The sequence below is a fragment of the Paroedura picta genome, chromosome 5 (assembly GCF_049243985.1).
Source record: "Paroedura picta isolate Pp20150507F chromosome 5, Ppicta_v3.0, whole genome shotgun sequence".
Classification (NCBI taxonomy): domain Eukaryota; kingdom Metazoa; phylum Chordata; class Lepidosauria; order Squamata; family Gekkonidae; genus Paroedura; species Paroedura picta.
In genome coordinates, this window is record NC_135373.1 from 21,628,360 (window position 1) to 21,651,268 (window position 22,909).

Here is a 22,909-nt window from a genome sequence, read left to right on the forward strand (position 1 = left end):
ACATTTTTCATCTGTTTAATATTTGGGCAAGGCCATGGTGGGTGGCCCCTGTCCCGACTTCACTTCTGGTCTGCGGGCCAATCGGAACATGCACAGGGCATCCTGATTAGCCTGCAGACTGGACATGCCCCTGCCTGCTGCCAGGGATGGAGATTTTGTAGGAGTCAGTCATCCTCAGACTAAGCCCCCCCTTTTGAACTCTCATGTACAGCAAATTACTTGCCAGTTTTCACCATTTGTAAGGGCAAGGGACTGGCAGAATAGGCAGCCGTTCAACAGGTAGAGCTGGCTGAAGCATGGGGGTGCTGCAGTGCTCATTTCCACTGGCTGTGCAGCCTCTTCCAGGCATAGATTCACCACCTGTTGCAAAGTGGTAACTGTACACTCAGATAGATGACTCACGGGAGGATCCAAATGTTTCCCAGGATTTGCTATTACATTCTGTTTCAAGCTGCAGTTCTAAAACAAGGGAGATATCCAGTTTCTTACCTGCAGAGCGGTTTGGCTCGCTCTGCTCTCCCTGCTTCCATTAGCAGCTCTCTCTCGCATCAGCTCTTATTAAAGTTCACTGATTGATTTCCCAGAAAGAACACCTGGAAGATCATCACCCGCATCCCAGACATGAGATTCTGTTTGTTTGCCATCGGGCTGCAGCCAACCTATGGCAACCTCATAGGGATGCCAGCCCCCAAGTGGGACCTGGGGATCCCCTGGCTTTACAGCTCATCTCCAGGTGACAGAGATCAGTTCCCCTGGCAAAACTTGCTGCCTTGGAGGGGGGACTCTTCAGCATTATACTCCACTGAAGTCCCTCCCTACCCTAAACCCCACCTACTCCCGGCTCCGCCTCCAAAGTCTCCAGATACGTCCCAAGTTAGACAGATTGGGAGTGGGTGGCAGTGGGCTGTGTAAGTGCTTGGCTCTTGGGGCCCTTTCTTGAATGCCCCAGGAACTACCGATCGCCTCTTTGGGATTGGGAGGCAAATTTCCTCCAGAGATTCTGGTTTTTGGGAGGGGGAGGGGCAGAAGGGCATCATTTTGGCATGAAATTGGAGTCCCTGTGGGTGAGCAGGTAGTTGTGACTTGCCTGCGTAGGGCAGGGGGTTGGACTAGATGTCCCAGGAGGTCCCTTCCAACTCTATGATTCCATGGTTCTATGAACGGAGAGCTGACAATTCTAAGAGTTGCTGTAGTGACCACAGACTTCTGCAGTGGTCTCCCATCCAAGACCACTCCCAGATACAAGCCTGTGCTAACCAGGTCAGGGCTAGACATGTGATAGCTGCGAGTGCTTAGGTTTACTGCACATGTTCTGATGCATCCTAACTTCTGTGACTCCTTAGTACTTTCCTATTCCAAAGAGCCCTGGGACTGGAATGAGACACCAGGGCTGAAAGCCACCGAGCTTAGACATGACACCCTAGATGTGATTAAGTCATGGATCTTAAAAAAACAACAACAACTTAGAAACAGCTTTGGTTTGTTTATTATCTGTAACCGCTCCTGTGGAGCGGTAGTAATAAAACAGTAAGGGCTAAAGGGGAGGAGAAAGGGCGGGCTCTGTCCGGGATAAAAACTCGGAGGGCCCAATCAGGAGCTGCAAAGCCCTCCGAGTGTTACTCCAAGTGTCCCTCTCAGTGTCACTCCAGGTGTCCCTCCGAGTGTCACTCCAGGGCCAAGCGGCCAAAGTGCGGCTCCCCATTGGCTGGTTGGTCCGGCCTCGCCTGGGCCAGCCGGGGAGTCACTGCTGCAAGGAAGAAGCCTTCCCTGAAGGTAAGTCGCCCGGCTGGCTACCCCTCGCCCTTGGGAAAGGAGCGAGGATGCTGCGTCAAAGACACGCTGGCCCCGCTCCTTTCCCACCCCGGGTCCCTTCACCCTGGGGAAAGGAGCGGGGACGGGCAACGAGGCCGTGGCCTCGGGTGGTGGTGGGGGCCCCCCCGAAAAGGCTTCGTTCCAGGGAAAGGAGCAGGCCCGCTGTGTTGGAGATGCGCCAGGCCTGCTCCTTTTCCCCAAACGAAGCCGTGGCCTCGGGAACGAAGCTGCGGCCAGAGGCTCATGGGAGTTGTAGGCCATGGACATCTGGAGAGCCACCGTTTGGCCACCCTTGTGCTATAGCAACATGTCAGCTTATGATTTAAAAAATTTGGACCCTACACCCCACTTCCCAATGGCAGTGAGGGGATGACTGCCAAGAGGAAGGGGAAGGGAAATGCAGGGAAACCCACCACATGGAAACCCAGGTCCCATTAGACTGTAGGAATAGCGGGAACCCCCACAAGCCCATCTCCAAGTGGCAAGCACCCCCATTTGTTTTTAGGGTGTTGCTGTGTGTATGTGTGCGGGAGGCTTGCCCATTTCAGGCTATTGATTTCTGGAATATTTGGAAGCATTTGGGGAGGGGAGACAGCTCAGCAGGGAGGCCGTGCCAGAGCTCCCCCCTGCAGAAAAGCAGCCATTTTCTGCAGGGGTATTGATCTCTGGAGTCTGGAGATAAGCCGTAATTCTGGGGGATCCCTAATTGTCTTTAAGTACAAATAAACCCTCACAAGATTCGTCCCCAGGCCTAGCGTGTCAGCTGCAACTAAACCCCTGTTCACCCATTAGTCCTTTTCTGGGCTTCCTTCCTTTCAGCCAATTGATAGTGTGCCTTCCAGCCGATCTCGTCTTAACCGACTGGCTCATGGATGATCCTTCGCCGTGTCGGGTTTGACTCCCCCCTGCCTTTTCACACTCAATGCTCAACGCCCCTCTGGCGCAGTTTCCTAATCAAGTAACGACCTGCGGTTTCTCATCAGCAAACGGCCTGGCCGCGAGACGGCCCCTCCGAGACGCGTAAGAGGTTTGAACCGTGAACTTTTATCACCGAGCTGACAGGGGAATGCGGCGGAAAAGCAGCCCGGAGGCTCTTTCGGAGGTAGCTGCAGTCCGCTTGGACGGCGTCGGTCTCCGATCCTCGAACGCAGCTGGCACAGAAAGGCGGGGAAATGGGAAGCGTCTCCCGATTTCACCGGCTCCCGTCAACGTCCTCAGCAAAAAAACCAAAAAGACCAACTTGATTCTTGTGGCATCATAAAAACGATCTTAAAGATGGAACAGCTATTATTTCAAGCACAGGTTTTTGTAGACTGGAGAAGGGAACGGCTTTTAGTATAAGACTGTTTCTATTTCTTACTTGTTGGGCTTTCCCACTTGCAAACTGTTTCCAAACGTTATTCTCTGACTGTTAAACCACACAGAATATTCACATTGGATGATTGCCCTTGGAGATGTCTCTCAGTAAACACTGTCGGGGAACAGGGCCTGTGTTGCAGACTTGTTGGCCTCCAGGTGGTTGGCTGGAGATCTCCTGAGATTACAACTGATCTCCTGGTGACAGAGATCGGTTCATCTGGGGAAAATGCCAGCTTGGGAAGGTGGATTCCATGGCATGAAGCCTCAATGTCCCCTCCCCTACACAAACCAAACCCTTCTCAGGCCCAGGTATTTCTCAATCTGGAGTGGGCAACTTTCTTGTGTTGGTCTGCGGCAGAACATCTAGATTCGAATCCAGTAGCACCTAAGAAACCAACAAGGTTCTGGGGCTCTGAGCGTTTGAGCGGAGAAGACAGAGAAACAGTGGGAAAGGGGTGCCAGTTTCAAAATGGAAAACTAGAACAAGGTTTTTCAGCAGCCAGCTTAGAGATTTAGGGCCTGTCCACACTATATGGGCTTGATACCGCTTTAATAGAGCCTCTTGTGGCGCAGAGTGGTAAGGCAGCCGTCTGAAAGCTTTGCCCATAAGGCTGGGAGTTCAATCCCAGCAGCCGGCTCAAGGTTGACTCAGCCTTCCATCCTTCCGAGGTCGGTAAAATGAGTACCCAGCTTGCTGGGGGGTAAACGGTCATGACTGGGGAAGGCACTGGCAAACCACCCCGTATTGAGTCTGCCATGAAAACGCTAGAGGGCGTCACCCCAAGGGTCAGACATGACTCGGTGCTTGCACAGGGGATACCTTTACCTTTACCTTACCGCTTTAATGGTCATCAGAACCCACAAAGGTTTCTGGGAACTGTAGTCTGCCAAAGGCGTCTCCCTCCTTCCATGGAATGCAGTACTCCAGTTCCCAGGGTTCAATGGGGGAAAAGATTGATAGTTGATTGCTACACTCTTAGCTGCATCAGGCATCCGGGATACCGAACTAGGAAAGAGAGTGACTTACTGCTTGTCGTCTTTGAACCACTGGAACTCTGCAGGCGGCACAGCCATGGCTTCGCAACGTAGCAGAGCTGGCTTTCCCAGCATGGAAGGAGAGTCTTTGACATCAGTGATGGTTGGAGGGTCTGGAGAGGGTGAGAGAGAGGGAGCAGAGAGGCGTGTTAATGGAAGCGATGGGGCACCTCTACCTTGCAGGATAATCTTCCTAAACAGATGGCTTGCACACAGGCCGCCACGAACTCACTGAGCGTACCCACTTATTTGATCCCTTTGGTGGGAGATGCTGGGGATCGAACCTGGGGCCTTCTGCATGCCAAGCAGATGCTCTACCACTGTGCCACAGAATGCACAAAGCTATCGATCATCATAAAACTGGGCTAAAATGAATAAAATGAATTTCAATAGCGATAACTGTAAAGTTCTGCATTTCGGTAGGAAAAAATCAAAGCATCATTATAGGATGCGGGAGACCTATCTTGGCCATAGTAAGTGCAAAAAGACCATGAACTGACCACAAGTCAGCAGTGTGACTTGGTGGCTAAAAAGGGAAATGGGATTTTAGGCTGTTTCAAAAGAAATATAGCATCCAGATTATGTGAGATGACATTACTCTGCTTGGGTTAGACCTCATTTGTAGGGCTATGTTCAGTTTTGGGCACTACAGTTGAAGAAGACCGTAGACAAAGTGGATAAGAGGGCAACAAAGATGGTGAGAGGTTTGGAGACCAAGACGTATGAGGAAAGGTTGGGGGGGCTTGATCTGCTTGGCTTGGAGAGAAGACAACTAAGAGGTGATATGATAACCATCTTCAAATACTTGAAGGGCTGCCATAGAGAAGATGGAGCAGAGATGTTTTCTGTTGCTCCAGATGGTTGGACCTGAACCAATGGGATGTAATTAATTCAAAAGAATTTTCGGCTCAACATTCGGAAGAAGTTCCTGACAGAGCGGTTCCTCAGTACAACAGGCGTTCTCGGGAGGTGGTGGGTTCTCCTTCTTTGGAAGTTTTTATGCAGAGGCTAGATAATCATCTGAATTTAGGCAGATTGTACGTGGGTGGGCAGAAGGAATTGTCTGAGCTTGGCTCTTGTGGCCTTCTTGCACACCCAGGAGAATGTCACTTTGGGAACAGAAGGTGAATTTCTTCCAGACCAGACTGGCCAGGGATTTTTTTTGGGGGGGGGGGATAATCTGGGCATGGAATTGGGGTCACTGTGGTTGGGCAGGTAGTTGAGAATGTCCTGAATTCTGCAGGGGGCTGGGCTAGCTGACCCTGGAGGTCCCTTCCAACTCTATGATCCTCAGTATGGTCTACTGGGAGAGGCTCTCCAGGGCCTTTTTTGCCACTTCCTATCTGATCCTTTTACCTGGGGATGGAACCGGGAACCTTCTGCATTGAAGAATCTACCACTGAACCATGGCTTCCCATTTTCCCATTTTCTAGTGCCCGTTCCCAATAAATCACTAGTTTTACTATCCCCATTGTTGCCTCCAGCGGAATTCCTAGTTGCAATTCCTTGCTAGAACAGTTACTGTTCAGATATTGGCATCCTGTCCAGTATTTATTAGTTAAATTCATGGCATCTCTACTGATAATATACATGTACGAAAAGAAAGAAGGCACTCTGGAGCACACAGCCCACAGTTTGACTGAGGTACATTTTGAAGAGTCGATAATCTATTATGGGACATAATGATTTGTGGAAGGCTTTTAACAAAATTAACAAACACCTTCCTGCCTTTTAAGTGGCCGGAAGATTTAGGGCCTGTCCGCACGGCAAATCTAAATGGGCTTCATACCACTTTAATGCTCCTCAGATGGAGTCAAGGTTTCGGCAAAGTGTTATGTGGCTGGGATGGCTGAAGCGGGGAGCCTTGATTTGAGAACTGGGGTGTGCCGAACACACCTCTGCTTCCAGGTGTGAAATGTTAGAGCAGGGTTCTCAATGTTTTTGAGCCCGAAGATACCTTCAAATACTGAAACAGGGTCATGGGCACAACTGCAAAATGGCTGCCACAGGAAGTAGAGCTGACCATCAAATGTCAGGAAGTGAGGTCATGAGTAACTGTAAGTCTTCAATATTTCAGGCCATTTCTAATGCATATATCCTCTACTATAAGCTGTGGCTCTCCAGATGTCCATGGACTACAATTCCCACAAGCCCTTGTTGGCAAGAGCTCATGGGAATTGTAGTCCATGGACATCTGGAGAGCGACAGTCTGGCCACCCTTGCTCTATTATATAATTAGCTGGCTGGGCTGCCAATGACTCATTTTTTACCTAGAGTTCCCTTCACAATTCCACATGCAATCTCCAATTGGCTGCCTGCTGCCATCTCTTTTGCATTGCGGGCAGAGCTTCAGCCCCCTCCAGCTTCTTAAAGCAGCACTCTGGCAGCCATGTCAGATAAGGGCAGCTGGCTGCTCCTCTATTATAGGTAAGAGTGAAAATGATGGGAGGATCAAGGCTAGAGGTTGTTAAGGGCGGTGGAAATGGATGGGGGGCAGGATGCACAAGGGATTCCCATAACCTGGGGTCAGGGGAACTATGGCGGTGAAAGAAGGGCTGTTAAAGGAAGGGGCTTGAGATATGGATATACTCAGACCCCTTCTAACCATTGTCCAGTCCCAAGAAAGGTAAGAGACTAAAGGAAGTTACCTTTCTTCATCACTGATATTGTACAATGCCAGGTCAATTAACAATAAGAACGCAACTCTACAGAATTACTTTGAGGAGCATAAAGTAGACCTGGCTTGCATGACAAAGATCTGTGAAAGGGAAGGCAAACCTATCATCCTGAAAGGCTTACCCTACCAGGCTTCTCGGTCCATCAGGCCAGGGGTGTGTGTGGCCATGCTGATGCAGGTGTCTTTCTCCTACTAGGCACTCCCAGTGCCAATGATCCCAGGCACTGAATGTGTTGCCTGGGGTGGGACTCAGTTGAGAGGTTGGCCATCTGGCTGGTGTACCGCCTGCCAAACTCACTGACAGATGCCCTGCTGAATTTATGGGAGGTGGGCGCTCCTTGGGCATTGCAGTTCCCCGGAATACTTTTTCGGGGAGGGTTCAACGTCCGTGCAGACGAGCCTTGCTCTAGTCCAAATTCAGAACTGGTGTCTTCCATGGCAGCACTAGGGTCCTTGCCTATTTGATACTGGTCCTGCCCATTAAGCAGGCCACACCCTTGATCTGTGGTGCAAGGACAGATGTTGATCGAATGAGATTGCACTGATGCACTGAGGTTTTAACTATATGGGGGTGGGTTTAAATAGTTTTTAAGGTTTTAGTAATGTTCACGGATGTTTAAAGAATTATTGTTGTGTCTGATGCATTGCTGTTGTACACCATCCTGAGCCGCTGAGCATATAAATCAAATAATCAAATAATATGAAAAAGGGCCATGCTCAGGTCACTAGGCCCTGAAGAACCAGATCTGCATTTCCTGTGTAGGTGGGGGGCAAATTTAGGCCCGCCCACAGAGACTTATGGATCTGACTGGAATCCTGAATACTCTGCAGGACACAATGCCTCTCAGCAGCAAAGGTGATAGGCAAAACTGGCTGTCTTCCACCATTGATGAGATTGCCTCCTGGTGCCCTCTCAAACCATCTGAAGCAGGCTGCCTGGTATATCAGGTAGCTACTTGGAAAGAAATGAGATCCGAGACCACTAGAATAAATATAGAGAAAAACTCAGGATGAAGCATCAAGAACTTCATATAGGATGTTCATGAGATGGCAGTGAAAGTGCCAGCTCACTCCAAGCTCAATTATTTAGGGTCATTCAGCCGCTGACAGCCCTAGATGAAGGGCACCAAAATAGTAGGCAATTGGCTTTTAGCTTTGAGGTGTCGGTGAACTATTTTGCAGATAAAATCTTGACTCGCTGCCACCATCTTCCCCCAACTATTAATATGATAATGGAATTAGATGCCCCCTAGGCCATCTTTGGGATTGGTTTTGAGAACTTCAGGGAGTTCATACAAACTGAAGCAGACGGGATGAGGATGACCACCTGCCCTCTGGATTCCTGTCCCTTGTGTCTCGTAGAAACGAGCAATGGGAAGACTGGGAAACCTCTTCAGTAAATTATAAAACTGTCCATGTACAGTGACTTTCCCGAGGAGCCTAAAGGAGGTGGTGATTTGCCCTTTATTGAATAAACCATTGCTTGATCCGCAGGACCCCGCCAGCTACTGCCCTGTCTCACATCTAGTGTTTCTAGGGAAAGTGTCTGAACGGGTGTCTGCAGATGAATTGCAAACCTACCCAGAGGACAGTTCAGTCCTGGACCTATCCCAGTTTGTTTTCCCACCCAGCCATGGGATGGAGATGGTTCTGGTCACTCTGACAGATGACCTCCAGAGGCAACTGGACCTAAGTGGGTCAGCACTGCTCGTGTGGTTCAGCCTCATGGCAGCGTTTGACATAGGCAATCATGAGCTTTTAGCTCTCCAATGTGTTGACATGGCTGACCTCTTTCTTACAATGGCTGACCTCTTTCCTTCAGGGTCAAGGGCAAAGAGTGGTTGTTGGGGAGGAACAGTCATACCACTGCAAACTCCAGAGTGGAATACCACAGGGCGTGGATTTCTCCCCAGTGCTATTTGATATCTTTACAGACCCTTTAGCACAGTTGGTCTGAGGGTGTGGGCTAGGGTCTCACCAGTATGCAGGTGACACACAGCTCTATCTGCTTATGGGCAGCCAACTGGATGCACCCCCAGATGGGTGGACAGGAGTTTGGAGGAGGTAGTGAAATGAGTCCAGAGAGCCCCCTGAAACTAAACCCCCAAATGACAGAGGTCCTAAGGCTGGGAAGGCAGGGGCCAGAAGAGGAAGGGAGACCCCTCGCCTTGATGGGGTACAATTAACAAAAGTTTTAACAAGATAAATAGTATGGCTTCAAAGTGAATACAAACTCAGAAAAAGAAACCTACCCAAAGGCAATACAATAAACTTAATGCTATCAAAAACAAGAATAGTCTCTCCTTATGTGCTCTTTCTTTTCTTATTCCTTTATTTGTTGGGACTTCTACCAGAACAGCATCCTGGTAATGTCCGTTTTCAATGGAAAACAACTTTCCTCAGTGGGAAGTCCTCCAACTGGTCAATTTTCAAATGCAATGGACCTCTACCCAATAGCTTATTATAAACTAGTAATAATACACAAGCGGCCACCAGCTCTAAGAAGTGTGGGGAGAAACGTGTAAATTACTACGTGCAATCAACAACCTCACACTTCATCAGGAATTTGGGGTTGATCTTCAATGCCCCCCTATTAATGGAGGCACAGATCACAAAGGTAACCCATCAGGCATGTTCCCATCTCCACCAGGTGAAAGCAGCAGCACCCTAACTCAAGGATCAGCTCTGTATCTGCAACGGTCTACTAGAGACCACAGAACACATCTTATTTGAGTGCAAGCTGTATGATCATATTTGCACAGGTGCATTAGTACCAATGCTTATGGAATGCCCTCGCGGCCTAAGAAAGCATTGCCTGCAACTATTGCTATCGGATTCAAATAATTTTTTAACTAGCCAAATAGCAAAATTTGCATGGCTAGCTTTAAGAACTAGGAAAGATTGGGGCACTGATGTATAGCCATTGCAACCTTGCTGATAGGTCCACAGAACTTCTCATGTTATTTTGGTTAGTAGCTTTTATGGTGCGTCTCTTAATCTTGTTTTTTTTGTTTTATATTTTAACAGTTTTAATAGTTCTAGTGCTTTCATGTCTCATTTTGTTTTTGGGAAATTAGCCAGTGGCATTTAATGCTTTTTAAAATGTTGACTTTTATGGTTTAAAAGTTATTAAGTTTTACTGCTAATGCATTTCCAACCTTTCTTTATGTATTACCTAACCTTTATAAAAACTGCTATCGTACAGCAGTGCGTCTGAAATTTTGGTCTAAATCAGGGGTAGTCAACCTGTGGTCCTCCAGATGTTCATGGACTACAATTCCCATGAGCCCCCACCAGCAAACGCTGGCAGGGGCTCAGGGGAATTGTAGTTCATGGACATCTGGAGGACCACAGGTTGACTACCCCTGGTCTAAATGACTGTAAAATAAAGATTGATTGATGGAGCTATTCAAGTTCTGCGGGACCTGCAAAACAGCACTTTTCCACCAGGCCTATGGCTGAGGCCAGGGCAAGTAAATAAAATCATTTGGGCCTTCCCCCTCCCCCTCCCTGCCGTTTCCCCACCACAAAGGGTAGCCTGGAGAGGTAAAGGCAGGAACAAAGCCCAAGATATGGACAACGGGGAACTCAGTTTTACTGTTTTATCATCCTTATTGGAAATGTCGTAGTGATTATAACTATGCTCCACACCACCCCCAGCCTGACTTCGGAGGGGCGGTTTACAAATCAAATAAATAAAGCCTCTGCCAGCAACTGATTGAGGCAAGACAGAATCAGAGTCCGGTGGAACCTTTAAGACCAACAAAGATTTATTCCAGGCGTGAGCTTTCGAGTTCAAGCACTCTCCCTCAGACTAAGAACCGACCGTCATAACAGTGGGAATATATAAGCAAAAGTTGAGGCAAGGAACGCGTTTCTGTCTGCCTCTGTGCCGTGTTGAGGGGCGGCCATACCCGCTGGTCTTCCAAGGGGGGGGGGGTCTGAGGGTGTGCACATGCAGTCCTTTGGAGGGAGCAGGCATGTGTGTGTGTGTGTGGACCTTTCTCCTTCTGCCTAACCGCTGGCTGACAGGGAGGCCACAGAAAAGCCCCTTCTCACTTACAAGCCTGCAGTGGCGCTGGCCTTGGTCCTGAAGGGAAGCCGTAGCCAAGTCATTCATGTCTCCCCCCCTTCACTCCCACCAGCCCACCTCCCGCCCCTTCCCTTTCAACGTGCCTGCCTCCTTTCACAAAACTGCTTCGCAAGGTCCTCTTCTAGAGCCTAGGACACCTTTTCCTGCCGGAAAAGAGAGCTCCCCACCCACACCTTATGTAGCCCTCGCTGTATTTTTTATCCACAATGCGTCTCGTGATTAGTTGTTTAAACATTATCTCGCCTGCACACAGCTTATCTTCGGTCACGCACAATGCAATCCTGGCCGTAAAATGAAGATGCCCTGCTGTGGAAAAGCCTTGCCCACTTTATAAATACAGTTGGGCAGCACCGGGAAAGATCTTGGTGGGTGCCCTGGCATTCATGGGTGCTATGTTGGGGACCCCTGTGTTATAGGGCGTCCTTAGCATGCTAGATATGTGTTCACATGTGCGCATCTGTCCATTTCATAAATGACAACAAGTAAAGGTATCCCCTGTGCAAGCACCGGGTCATGTCTGATCCTTGGGGTGATGCCCTCTAGCATTTTCATGGCAAACACAATACGGGGTGGTTTGCCAGTGCCTTCCCCATGACAACAGATACCTGTGGGCATATACTAAGAGCCAATGTGGTATAGTTGTTAATGTCCAGGAAAAGGACTGGAAAATTCTGTATTCACATCCCCACAGGCTATGAAACTTTCTCAGTGACTCTGGGGAAAATGCTCTCTTTCTTTCACTCAGCCAAACCTACCTCACGGGGTAGTGGAAGGAAAATGGATGGTGAAAGAGATGCATTGCCCTCAAGCTCCTGGAGAAAGGGTCAGATCAACATTTACTTAATATTCTCTTTGTTAAATATGTATTCAAAGGCATAAGAGTTCACTCATAGTTATGAACAGCTCAAAATCTATTTATTTATTCGTTTTAAATACTGCCCTCCTCTAAGGCTCAGGCTTAGAATCAAAGAGCTGAAAGGACCTCCAGGATCACCCATTCCAACCCCCTGCTTTTGCGCTTGCAGTTCCGGAACTGGTAGCAAATGTTCTGCACATGGTGGCATAGTATCCATCTGCACACAGGGATGCTGGCAGTAATGTCACTGATCCTCATTGGTCCCCTGTCAAACGACGGTCTCTGTTTGCACCTTTTAAAGATACCTGCTCAAATCCAGCCATTAGTAGTTATGTGGAGTTTCTTACTGATCCCCTGGACTTAAAGCTTCTCTCCTGACTACAGAGATCAGTTCCCTTGGACGAAATGGATCTGAAGGGTGGACTCTAGGGCAGGGGTAGTCAACCTGTGGTCCTCCAGGTGTTCAAGGACTACAATTCCCATGAGCCCCTGCCAGCAAATGCTGGCAGTGGCTCATGGGAATTGTAGTCCATGGACATCTGGAGGACCACAGGTTGACTACCCCTGCCCTAGAGTCCTCCTTCCGCATCCAAATGCTGGCAGGGGCTCATGGGAATTGTAGTCCATGGACATCTGGAGGACCACAGGTTGACTGCCCCTGCTCTAGGGCACTGTACCCAACCCAATGAGTCCCCAACCTGGATCTGGCAGCTGGGCAAGGTGGAACTAGCAACCCTAATTGTTTGACACTCTGGTGAGGGGGAGGAACTGCAAAGAGCGGTGACTTTCAATGCTGAAAATTGTAAGGAGAAGTCACTATGGGGCAATGTAAGGGCAGATGTCAGAAAAATAATAAATAGGGACAGCTGAAGTACATGAGTGTGGACAGGTCCAGAAGCGCCTTGGGAAGGGAAATAAGAAGAAGAACAGTCCTGAGCAGATGACTCCAACGAGCCAGAGTCGGCACTAATTTTCTTGGCAAGATTCAGGTTGAAGACAGACGTTAGGTTTAAATAGGAGAGGGTGGGAGATTATCAGCTGCAGGTTGTGTTGATCTTCCCTGCCCGATTCTAGGTCTTCCTCCTCCACCCACTACCATGGCACTGACGGGTTAAAAGCAGCGAGCTCTCTGCAAATTTCTGCTTTGTTTTATTCCACCATCTGCCCCACATGCTTACCCGCTCTGACATTTGTTCCGAATCATCTTTTCTTGTCCTAACCTTTTATTCGCGATTCATGAAATCTGCTCCAGGGAGGGAGCCTAGCCAATCAGCCCTGGCAGCATCCAGATTCTTAGGAAGGGGAAGGCATTGACCTGCGACTGACGCAAAGGCTGGCCAATCAGTGCTGTGCAAAACTCTTCATTTCTTTTGCTTTAACCACACCCCTAGTCCTCATTCTTGGGAGAAATGCGGTAAGGATCAGGCTTCGATAGTGATCTTGCAGAAGGAATTGTGCGTAGCCGTTTTCACCATTAAAACGTGCCAGGCACGACTGAGCATCATAAACAGTTTGGGCTCTCTCTCTCTCTCTCTTAAAAGCAAGTTTCATTCCTGTGTTCCATTTCGGGGGGCTTTGCGAGGCCTAATGAACGAACATCTTTGCAGCTTTTGCAGTTTCTTCCTTCAAGGTACATTGTCTCAATTCAACAAAAGATTAAAATATCCTACCCTGGTTTTTCTTGGCTTTGCTTTCTGATCCTGCGCAAAGCATAGGAAAAAACAAGTCAGCCTTCAATCTCAGGAGGGAGAAAAAAAACCCCTACTTATTTGGGAGGGTCCGTTTTTCAACGGCCGGGGACCCCCTCCTGCCTCACACTGCCACAAGTAATCAGGCTGCCAGAGAGTTGCACAAACTGGCCGCAGAAACCCTGAAAGGGATGATACGGGTACCCTTGTTCTCCCCAGGCGTTAACGCCATCGTGGGCGGAGTGAAAGACTTTAGCGCCACAAGTCAAAATGTCAGGATAGCCAATCAGGGATCTCCCGTGGAATGATTATCTTAGGACTAATTTCCTGTCTTGTGCCAGACACTCTCAACAGGCCCCAAAGCCTCCGGTAAAGTTTAAAGGAGGCGAGAGGTTGGATCACGGAGGCACTTGGGAGAATACTTACAATTGACAGTGATAGGAACCCGTTTCCTGTCCGGTATCGAGACGCCGTTAGCCGTGATGCACTCGTACTCCCCGGCCTGCTGTCGGTTGATCTCCGTAATCTCCAGATATTCCCCTTCGCTGGTGAATACATCTGCGGGGGAGGGAGCAAGGGCGGGGACGGGGAGGAGGGCCGGGGCCAGCAGTAGGGAGACAGACACAAACACAGACTTACACACACGAAAACACATACGACAACACAGCAGTTATCAACCCTTCCTGCACTCAACGTCTGCCTTGCACTGTGTGTGTCTGTCTGTGTGTACAATGCAGGCAGTATGTTTTAGGAGCAAGAGGGTGTCCTAGGCAGGGATGGCCTATTACCCACCAATTCAGCAGGAATTTAGCCTGCACGGCTGATGAACTAGCAAGCCAAACATCGTGCCAACGGGTAGCCTATCAGGGACTCAAGAGACCTACTTTTACAAAATGCGAAACCTCCGGAAGTAGATCAGGCCACAGCACAAGGCAGCTGGTGGCCTGTGCTCAGCTTGCAGGGTTGCCAACCTCCAGGCAATGGCTGGAGACCTCTCCCAATTATAACTTGGTCTCTAAGTGACGGAGACCTGACCCGCTTTCCTCACAGCCATTAGAACCCGCAGGGGGCAGGAGACCTTCCTTGGCCTGGGCCAAACTGGACCACCACAAAGGTTTTAGATTGGCATTACACACAGCTTCCGTGTGGCTGTGTGGGATGTAAGTCTGGCCTGGGGGACTCAGGCCCAAATCCGTAAAAATAAACTTCTTGTGTCAGTCAGCCCAAAGATTCGGATCGGGAGGCGTTGGGTCGAAGGCAGCTGCTGAGACGGATGGGTCGGAGTTGAGCCTTTCCTGCGTATGTTCTTAGCCAAGACTGCAGGTGGCAGACACTGTCCTAACAAAGGGCATTCATGCTCTGCTTTCCTAAGAAGGTGATGATGCAGGCATCATGCAAAATCAAAGGGAATCTCTCTCCCGCCCCCCCCCCCCCAAAAAAACCCTGTTGTTTTGCTCATATGAAGAAGAAGAAGAAGAAGAAGAAGAAGAGTTGGTTCTTATATAGCGCTTTTCCCTACCCGAAGGAGGCTCAAAGTGGCTTACAGTCGCCTTCCTATTCCTCCCCCTACAACAGACACCCTGTGGGGTGGGTGAGGCTGAGAGAGCGCTGATGTCACTGCTCGGTCAGAACAGTTTTATCAGTGCCATGGTGAGCCCAAGGTCACCCAGCTGGCTGCATGTGGGGGAGTGCAGAATCGAACCTGGCTTGCCAGATTAGAAGTCCGCACTCCAAACCACTACACCAAACTGGCTCTCATACACATTTACACGGATTTATGGAGAAATCTACAGGCTTGGACAAGAATAACTCCCACTGTCCTTTAGCTGAGTGGTGCAGCTGAAGCCATACATTCCAACAGGAACAAGGAGAAGCCCCACATTTGCCATTGCAAACACTACTGAACTTGGGGGGTGATTCTCCCAAAGATTTCTCCCGTGCGCCACCAAAGTTTCACAGGCCGGCAGGATAAAAAGAGAGGGAGATCAGGTGTGTGTGTGTGTGTGTGTGTGCTGATACCACATGGGTGCACAATGCCGGTTCCAGCCCCAAAAGGGAATTGACATCATTACACCAGGCTGGCGCTGTAGGATTCACCCCAAAACGGGGTTGCCAATCCCCAGGTAGTGCCTGGAGTCCTCCCACTATTACAATCGGTCTCCAGATGATCAAGATCAGTTCTCATGGAGAACATTTGAAAGTCCATCTAATTCTGTCAGGATTTTACTAGGTCCACCTAAGGCTTTTTTACCACTGTGAAACCCCTGCAACGTTTTTCAAGTTTCGAGAGCTCCCAGAGGTGGTGCAATCGTGCAGAAGATGGTTGCGATTCATAGCTGAGGAGATGCCCACCCAGGGCTCCTCCCGGCCCATCACTGGCCCTTTTGGGAGGTAGGGGAGTTGACATGACCATATAGGGCCATATCACCCGATAAATGTTTCATAATTTTTTAGAAATATATAAAAATTAATTAACTCCTACCCATTCAGGAAATCCTTGAAGGGCTGTCAAGAAACCCCGGCTTTAAAAAGCTTGATCTAAGGATGAGAAACTCGCTTTAAAAAAATAAAGAATCCAAGGAACTCAAACATCTGAAATCTACAAATGTTGTCCCCTTTAAAGCAGGGGTAGTCAACCTGTGGTCCTCCAGATGTCCATGGACTACAATTCCCAGGAGCCCCTGCCAGCAAACGCTGGCAGGGGCTCCTGGGAATTGTAGTCCATGGACATCTGGAGGACCACAGGTTGACTTCCCCTGCTTTAAAGGATTTCTGCAGCAACGCAATGCATTTGGGGGGGGGGGCAAATCCTGCTTTGGACCCAAGTTTTGAGCCAGCTTCAGTGCTGGTTCTTCTATGCCTGCCCTCTTTCATTCTCCCAACAATGAAACAGTGCGTGAGGATCTGTCAACAGGGACCAACCCGATCTCCCCTCCCCCCTCCAGCCTCCCTTACCTTTCAGCTGCCGCCAAACAACCGTCGGCTCTGGCTTCCCCTGGGCTAGGCAGAGCAAGTTCACGTTGCTTCCCTCGTTAACGGTCACCGCAGACGAAATGTTCACGATCCGAGCTGGGACTGCGGAGGTTGGAGGAGACAGGTGGTGAGTATCAAGATAGTCCTGGCCTCCCACCACCAGGGGGCGACGTTGTCTCTGAGGCAGCACTAAGCACTGATTGAGACTCTTTCCATAGAGGCAGGCCACTGGCCTGTTTACTGTGCAATCCTAACCAAAGTGACCCCCTTCTAAGGCAGCTGATCTCAGCGCGATATACCCATGCAAGCGGGTTCAGGTTCATTTTATTCATCGTGTGGAGAAGTCCAAATGATCCACAATGCCAGAGAATCCTTTCAAAATGCCATTTTAATGACTGCAGCCTTAGAAGGGCTGGCCCAGGGTCATGTCTGAAATCCAGTGTCCACCCGGAGACACACTGGGTACTGTTTTTTATGCAATCAGAATAACACACATTCAAATTAGGTCATTATCTATTTAACCACTCTGCACCAAGTCGGGTAAATATTTATCCAATCAACTGAAGGCTTGTTTAGTCTCTTTAGTCTGCCCATCTTCAAGCACATGGTGTGTGTGTGTGTGTATGTGTGGACATCTTCCCTTTTCCGGGCCAGCTTCCAGGGACTTTCCCCTCTCCTTCAGGCAAGCTGCCCAGGCACCTTGCAGATACAAAGTTCACTCTCTATTTTTGAATGGCAGGATGCTTTCCAAGAGGGAAAACCCTGATGGTCATTCTATCATGTGGACCTAGAAAGGCGTACCTCTCCTTAGGATGGCCCAGCTATTCTAAGATGGCCTCATGTGGTTGGGCTCAGCTCTCCAGGGTCTCAGGCAAAGAAATGTCTTTCCCTTAACAGAATCAGGGGGTTGAAAACAGGTTGGAAGGTGCCTAGAGGGAACTTTTGACATTCTGCAGGGCCTGCAAAACGGAGCTCTTCCACCAGGTCTATGGTTGAGACCGGCTATGCTCCCTCCTCCCACTCCTGTACTAAATTTTGGGGGGGTTAGTGGGTTGCAGACCACCATGTTTTTGTTTTTTTTTTAAAGTTTTCAGGAGTCTGCTTATTGTACATGGATGGATGCCCGGAATTGTTTAATGGCGTTTTAATGGGGCTTTAAGAATGGACAGTTGTAATCTGCCACTAGCCAGATTGGGAGTGGTGGGCAATAACAACAACAACAACAACAACAACAACAACAACAACAACAACAATAATAATCCCGTCCAATCCCCTATGCAATCCAGAGCAACCTAAAGCATTCCTGGAAAATAGCCTCTGTTTCAAAAACACCAAGGAGCGAGAACTCTCCACACCCCTGGGCAACTATTACCCGTCCATCTAATTGTATGACCACAAAGTTTCCAATCCTTTCCTGTTCTATTTTATTTTATGACCACAAAGTTTCCAATCCTTTCCTGTTCTAGAAGGACACTCTGGGCCCCACTCCTCCATTTTCTGTAGGGGAACTAGGGTTGCCAGGTCGGCAAACCAGCCAGCTGGGAAGGGTGTGTGTGTGTGTGTGTGTGTGTGTGTGTGTGTAGACTTACCGGGAGCAGGGAGGCAAGAAGCCTGAAAAAAAAACGTGACGTTTCTACATCAGCCAAAAGTGACATCAGGGGGAGGTTGATGCTCTGGTTTTGGGGCAAAACTCTATGGTAGAATTAGCTTCTTACAAGGGTTGGGAGATTGCGGAAGCCTGAGGCGGCCCCTCCCCTCCGCTGGCTGCCTCGGACTTCCAAAGAAGAAGAATTGGGTCTTATATGCCGCTTTTCTCTCCCTGAAGGAGTCTCAAAGCGGTTTATAGTCACCTTCCCTTTCCTCTCCCCACCGCAGACAACCTGTGAAGCAGGTGAGGCCAAGACAGACCTGATATTACTGAAGAAGAAGACTTGGTTCTTATATGCCACTTTTCTCTACCCGAAGGAGTCTCAATGTGACTTACAATCGCTTTCCCTTTCCTCTCCCCACAACAGACACCCTGTAAGGTGTGTGATGCTGAGAGAGCCCTGATATCACTGCTCGGTCAGAACAGTTTTATCAGTGCTGTGGTGAACCCAAGGTCACCCAGCTGGCTGCATGTGGAGGAAGAGCGGGGAATCAAACCTGGTGTGCCAGATTAGAAATCCAGATTGATGCTCCTAACCACTACACCAAGCTGGCCGAGGCACACCGAAGTGCCCACCCCTCTTTCTTACCATAGAGTATTGCCCCAAACTGAGAGTGTCCCCCCCAGACACAATGTCACCGACATCTCTATGTAATTTCTGGGTGACGGAGAAAAGTGTTTTTTTCTAGCCAAGCTTCTTGCCTGATGGGGGGGGGGGAGGGTTCCCCCCAATTTCTTAAACTCCTGAAACTGGGGGGAAAGTACAAAACCAAGGGAAACTTGGTCTTTCAACTGGGAATAAATTGTAATTCTGAGAGAGCTCCAGGCCCCACCTGAGGATTTTCATTCCTATTCTGGACTTGGTGAGTCTCTCTCTCTCTCTCTCTCCCTCCCTCCCTCCCTCCCTCCCTCCCTCCCCCCTCCCCCCATTTCTTTGTGTGTGTGTCTGAACCCTATCTGAGCCGCTCCAGGGAGCAGAGAATCCCAGGCAGGCCTTGAACTCTGGCTTTTCTCAGATTAAAACAAAGCATCCTTAAATTATGTAGAGCCACTGATGGATCTCACATCCATTGGGGGCTGAAATGAGTTCAGGACTGTTCTTGTTGCAAGCCGCATTCCCCCTTGCAGCCATCATTCCAGATTCCCACCTCCATGGCTGGCTCTCATGCCGACACATTTCTTTTTATTTCATTCACACTTCCCCCCCCCCCTGACTGATTGGACCATGTTTGTCTCTCCCCACAATGGCCATTAGGATTTCTTTGAGCTGGAGTGACCTATTCCTGCCCAAAATTCCTTTGCAGGGGTTCAGGCGGAGGACGCTGGAGCCGTGCGTGCGCATGCACATGAGTGCCAGGGAAATTTCCCCCAGCACAAATTGAATCTGAAAATACCGGAGGTTGCTTTAAAATTCTCTGTATTGTCAGCAATAATCAGAAACATGGAGATCATTTCCACTCCTTATGCCTTTATGGGATTCCAAAATGTATCGCTCCTCTGTGAAACAGGAATCAGGCGTAGGGTGTAATCCTGAACCCGGCTCGCCTTCTTCTAAACCAGGCTAGCCTGATATCATGAGATCTCAGGAGCTAAGCAGGGTTAGCCCTGGTTAGTATTTTATTTGTTTCTCCATTCTGCTTCTAGGCAACTGCTCCTGGCCGGCAAGCTCGTGGCGGCTTGCAACATCTAGCGGAGCGGATTAAATAATCGGTTAAGGGCCCCGAGGGCAGGCCCTGTCCATGATGAGGAAGGATGCCCATAGGCCCCTTCCCCCGGACTGACTAATCGGGAGGCGGGAACCGCCCCCCTTCCAGCTTGCCTACCTGCGACCGCCCGCTACCATTTCCTCGCTGCCATGTGGCCCGGACAGGCGCTGCCTCACGGCGCGCCCTGCTACCGCCAGCTGCCACAACCCTGCCGCCACCTCCGCCACCCCTGGCCCTCGCCCACACCGCCGGGAGCACCCCGTGATGCCACCCACTGCTCATGTGGCTGTGGAGCCGGCCCCTGCCCCGTGCCTGTGTGGCCCGCCCGGCCTCCCACCCCCCAGCACCGCCCCCCGAGCGCCTCGCCGCCGACCCACCCGCCCACAGACAATATGGTAGGCCATGCTGCCGGACTGCGCCGCCCAGCCCGAGCTGCCCCAGCCCCAGCGTGCCTCGCCAGCCCCGCTAGCGCCCGCTGCATTAAGCCTGCAGCACGCTTATTTACTAGTAAAATAATAACACAGAAGTGAAATACATAAACCTCCCAACCCGCCTCTCTGTGCCAGTCGTTCCCCCCATCCCAGACTGCCACATATCTAGGGAGATTACCGTTGGGTATATTGGAGGGGGAGCTAAGATCTTCCTTCCGCCCAGCTTCAATCAAATGCCTGGCGGAACTGTGTTAGTTCCGCCAGGGCCCACAGCTCTTCCGGAAGCTCCTTCCACCAGGCAGGGCTGAAAAGACCCTAGCCCTGGTTGAAGCTAGTTGAACATGGGCCAGGGATCTCTGGGGATGGAAGACCAGCAAGGGAGCCCAGGTTGCTACCCAGAGGCAGGCAATGGCTAACCACACCTGAAAGCCTCCAGCCCGGGAAATGCCGTAGTGCCAAACGGTCATATTGGAAGTTCTTAGAGGAAACAAGAACAAGGCGTGCAGAAAGATGGAAGTTCTCTGGCTGGTCACCAATGAGGCATCCGCCAAGGGAGCCTGTGACACGTTGTGAGTCCACACGGCAAATCATGAAAGCGCCACAAAGCAGGTCTTGAAAAGGGCAGGAGGACAACAGGTCAAAAACCCGGGTGCAGCGTCCTGGCAGCAAATATGTCCAGATTCTCCAGAATACACGAGTGAGCGAATGAGTTCTGGAGAAAACAAACACGGGAGGAAACACCGAGGGATCCCACGGTGAAGAATCATTTAGGGCGGAGGGGGGTTAACAGAGATGGACCACTTCCCCTCTGGGGGAGGTAGTGGCCCCTGGAATATGTATTAAAATAATAACAGGCTTCAGCAAAAACATTTTGTAAACGGCTGCCCCTCCTTAGAAGCAGGTGCCTTTCCGGTGCTGCCTCAGCACCATCACCACACTGGGTCCCTTCTAGGTTAATTCCCGATGGTTGTTTTCTCTGCCCCAGGCGGAAGAGCCCCAAAAAAGAAATTGCCTTTTTCCTGACTGGTCCTAATGATCCCCATTGTCTGCTCCGATAGCTTTGGGGAGGGGGGGGGTGACGTCGGCGACAGCGAAGGATGGAGCATCTGGGAACAGCTGTTTCCTGACACCCAGGCGGCTGCGTTCCGGCCCAGGTCCAATCAGCTCCTATTGTACCAGTTTTCTCAGCTCCAGCAACCCTGGGGAAAGGGAGGGGGGGGGTAATTACGGGGTGGATAGCGTTGCAGTTCTGGCTTTTGCCAATGCTGCAGAAATCCTGGAGGCGGCTGAGAATCAGCAAAAGAGCCAGAAGGAACGAAGGGGGGACTCTGGCTGTTTTGACAGCCGGTGAGAAATTCCGCGGCCGGGGCAAAGTGTGGCCCTATTCCAGGGGGGATGTTTATAGGCAAGCACTGACCGCATGCAAAGACAGGCTGGGATTTTGCACTGCCGCCATTCAAGGAAGTACAGCTGGGCATGCTAAGGCGAAGGCAGTGCAATCTATGGAAATGGGCTCTTCTGCAACGGAAATTCAGAATTCATCAATGTCTGGATTCGAGTAAACCATCCGGTCCAGCACCCGACCCGACCATCATCAACCAGAAACCCATGTGCTCCCTGTCTGGACACTCCTGGAACTTTGTACGGAATGGAGCCATTTATTTCTTGCCCTCCTTCCATCAAAGCATGGCTCATGGCGGGGAGAAGGTTTTCCTGAACGGCCTCCCATCCAGTTCCTGTCCAGATTCAGAAGTTCTTTGGCTCAGCAAGGGGGCAAACTATCATGTGCCTTTGAACTAAGCCCTTGAACCCGTGAAAAGGAGAATGGGTGTACCCAACACCTCGCCTAGTCCCAGGTTACGCCAATCCTTGTCCATCCATGGTTCCTCTATATATTTGTGAAACAGCCTGGGGGGTGGAACGTGTCTGGCTGTCCAAGTTGGAATAGGGCCAATCAGGGTGCAGCTAGCTTTGCTGGCTGCACACTGATTGGCCCTGCCCCTGCAGCTCCCACCCTTAGGAATGGGCTTTGAAGCTAGTAAACAAATAAATGCAAATAGTTAGGAGACGAGACCCAAACTGGGAAGGAACCAAGGCACAGTGGCAGAAAATCAACTTCACAGATAGAAGGTCCCACTTGTCGTCCCTGGCATGGCCGGTGGAATGGGTCAGGAAAGTTGGAGACCTGAAAGACCTCAACTGGAGACCATGAAGAGCTGCTACCAGCCAGACTAGCTAATATTGGCCTTGATACATAAGGTTGCTAGTCTCCAGGTGGTGGCTGGATATCTCCCAGAATTACGGCTGGTCTCCAGGGAAAAAGGATACATTCACCTGGAGTAACGGCTGTTTTGGGAGGAGAATTTTATGACATTACACCCCTCTGAGGCCCTTGCTGGGTTCCTCCCCCTCCCAAATCTCCAACAATTTCACAATCCAGTGCTGATAACCTTATTGATACACCAGACATACACTTTATGCTCTTGATAAAGGCAGGTGCTGTGGTTCAATGACCGAGCATCTGCTTTACAAGAGCTCAAAGGAAGTCCTTCACCCAAAGAGTGATTGACACCTGGAATTCCCTATCACAAGAAGTGGTGGAGGCTATGAGCGTAGACAGTTTCAAGAGGG

At 50.0% G+C, this 22,909-nt stretch overlaps 1 protein-coding gene across 2 annotated transcripts in view; it reads right to left on the bottom strand.

Moving 5' to 3' along the window:
* Window positions 1-22,909, bottom strand: part of LOC143837279 (igLON family member 5-like) — a 153,556-nt gene that overhangs the window by 7,761 nt on the left and 122,886 nt on the right. For both annotated transcript variants that reach the window (XM_077336909.1, XM_077336908.1), the window contains exons 4-6: window positions 16,476-16,595; window positions 13,947-14,078; window positions 4,199-4,319 (exon numbers count right to left, since the gene is read on the bottom strand). In XM_077336909.1, the coding sequence (XP_077193024.1) occupies window positions 4,199-4,319; window positions 13,947-14,078; window positions 16,476-16,595 (373 nt within the window). The remainder of the gene's footprint in view (window positions 1-4,198; window positions 4,320-13,946; window positions 14,079-16,475; window positions 16,596-22,909) is intronic.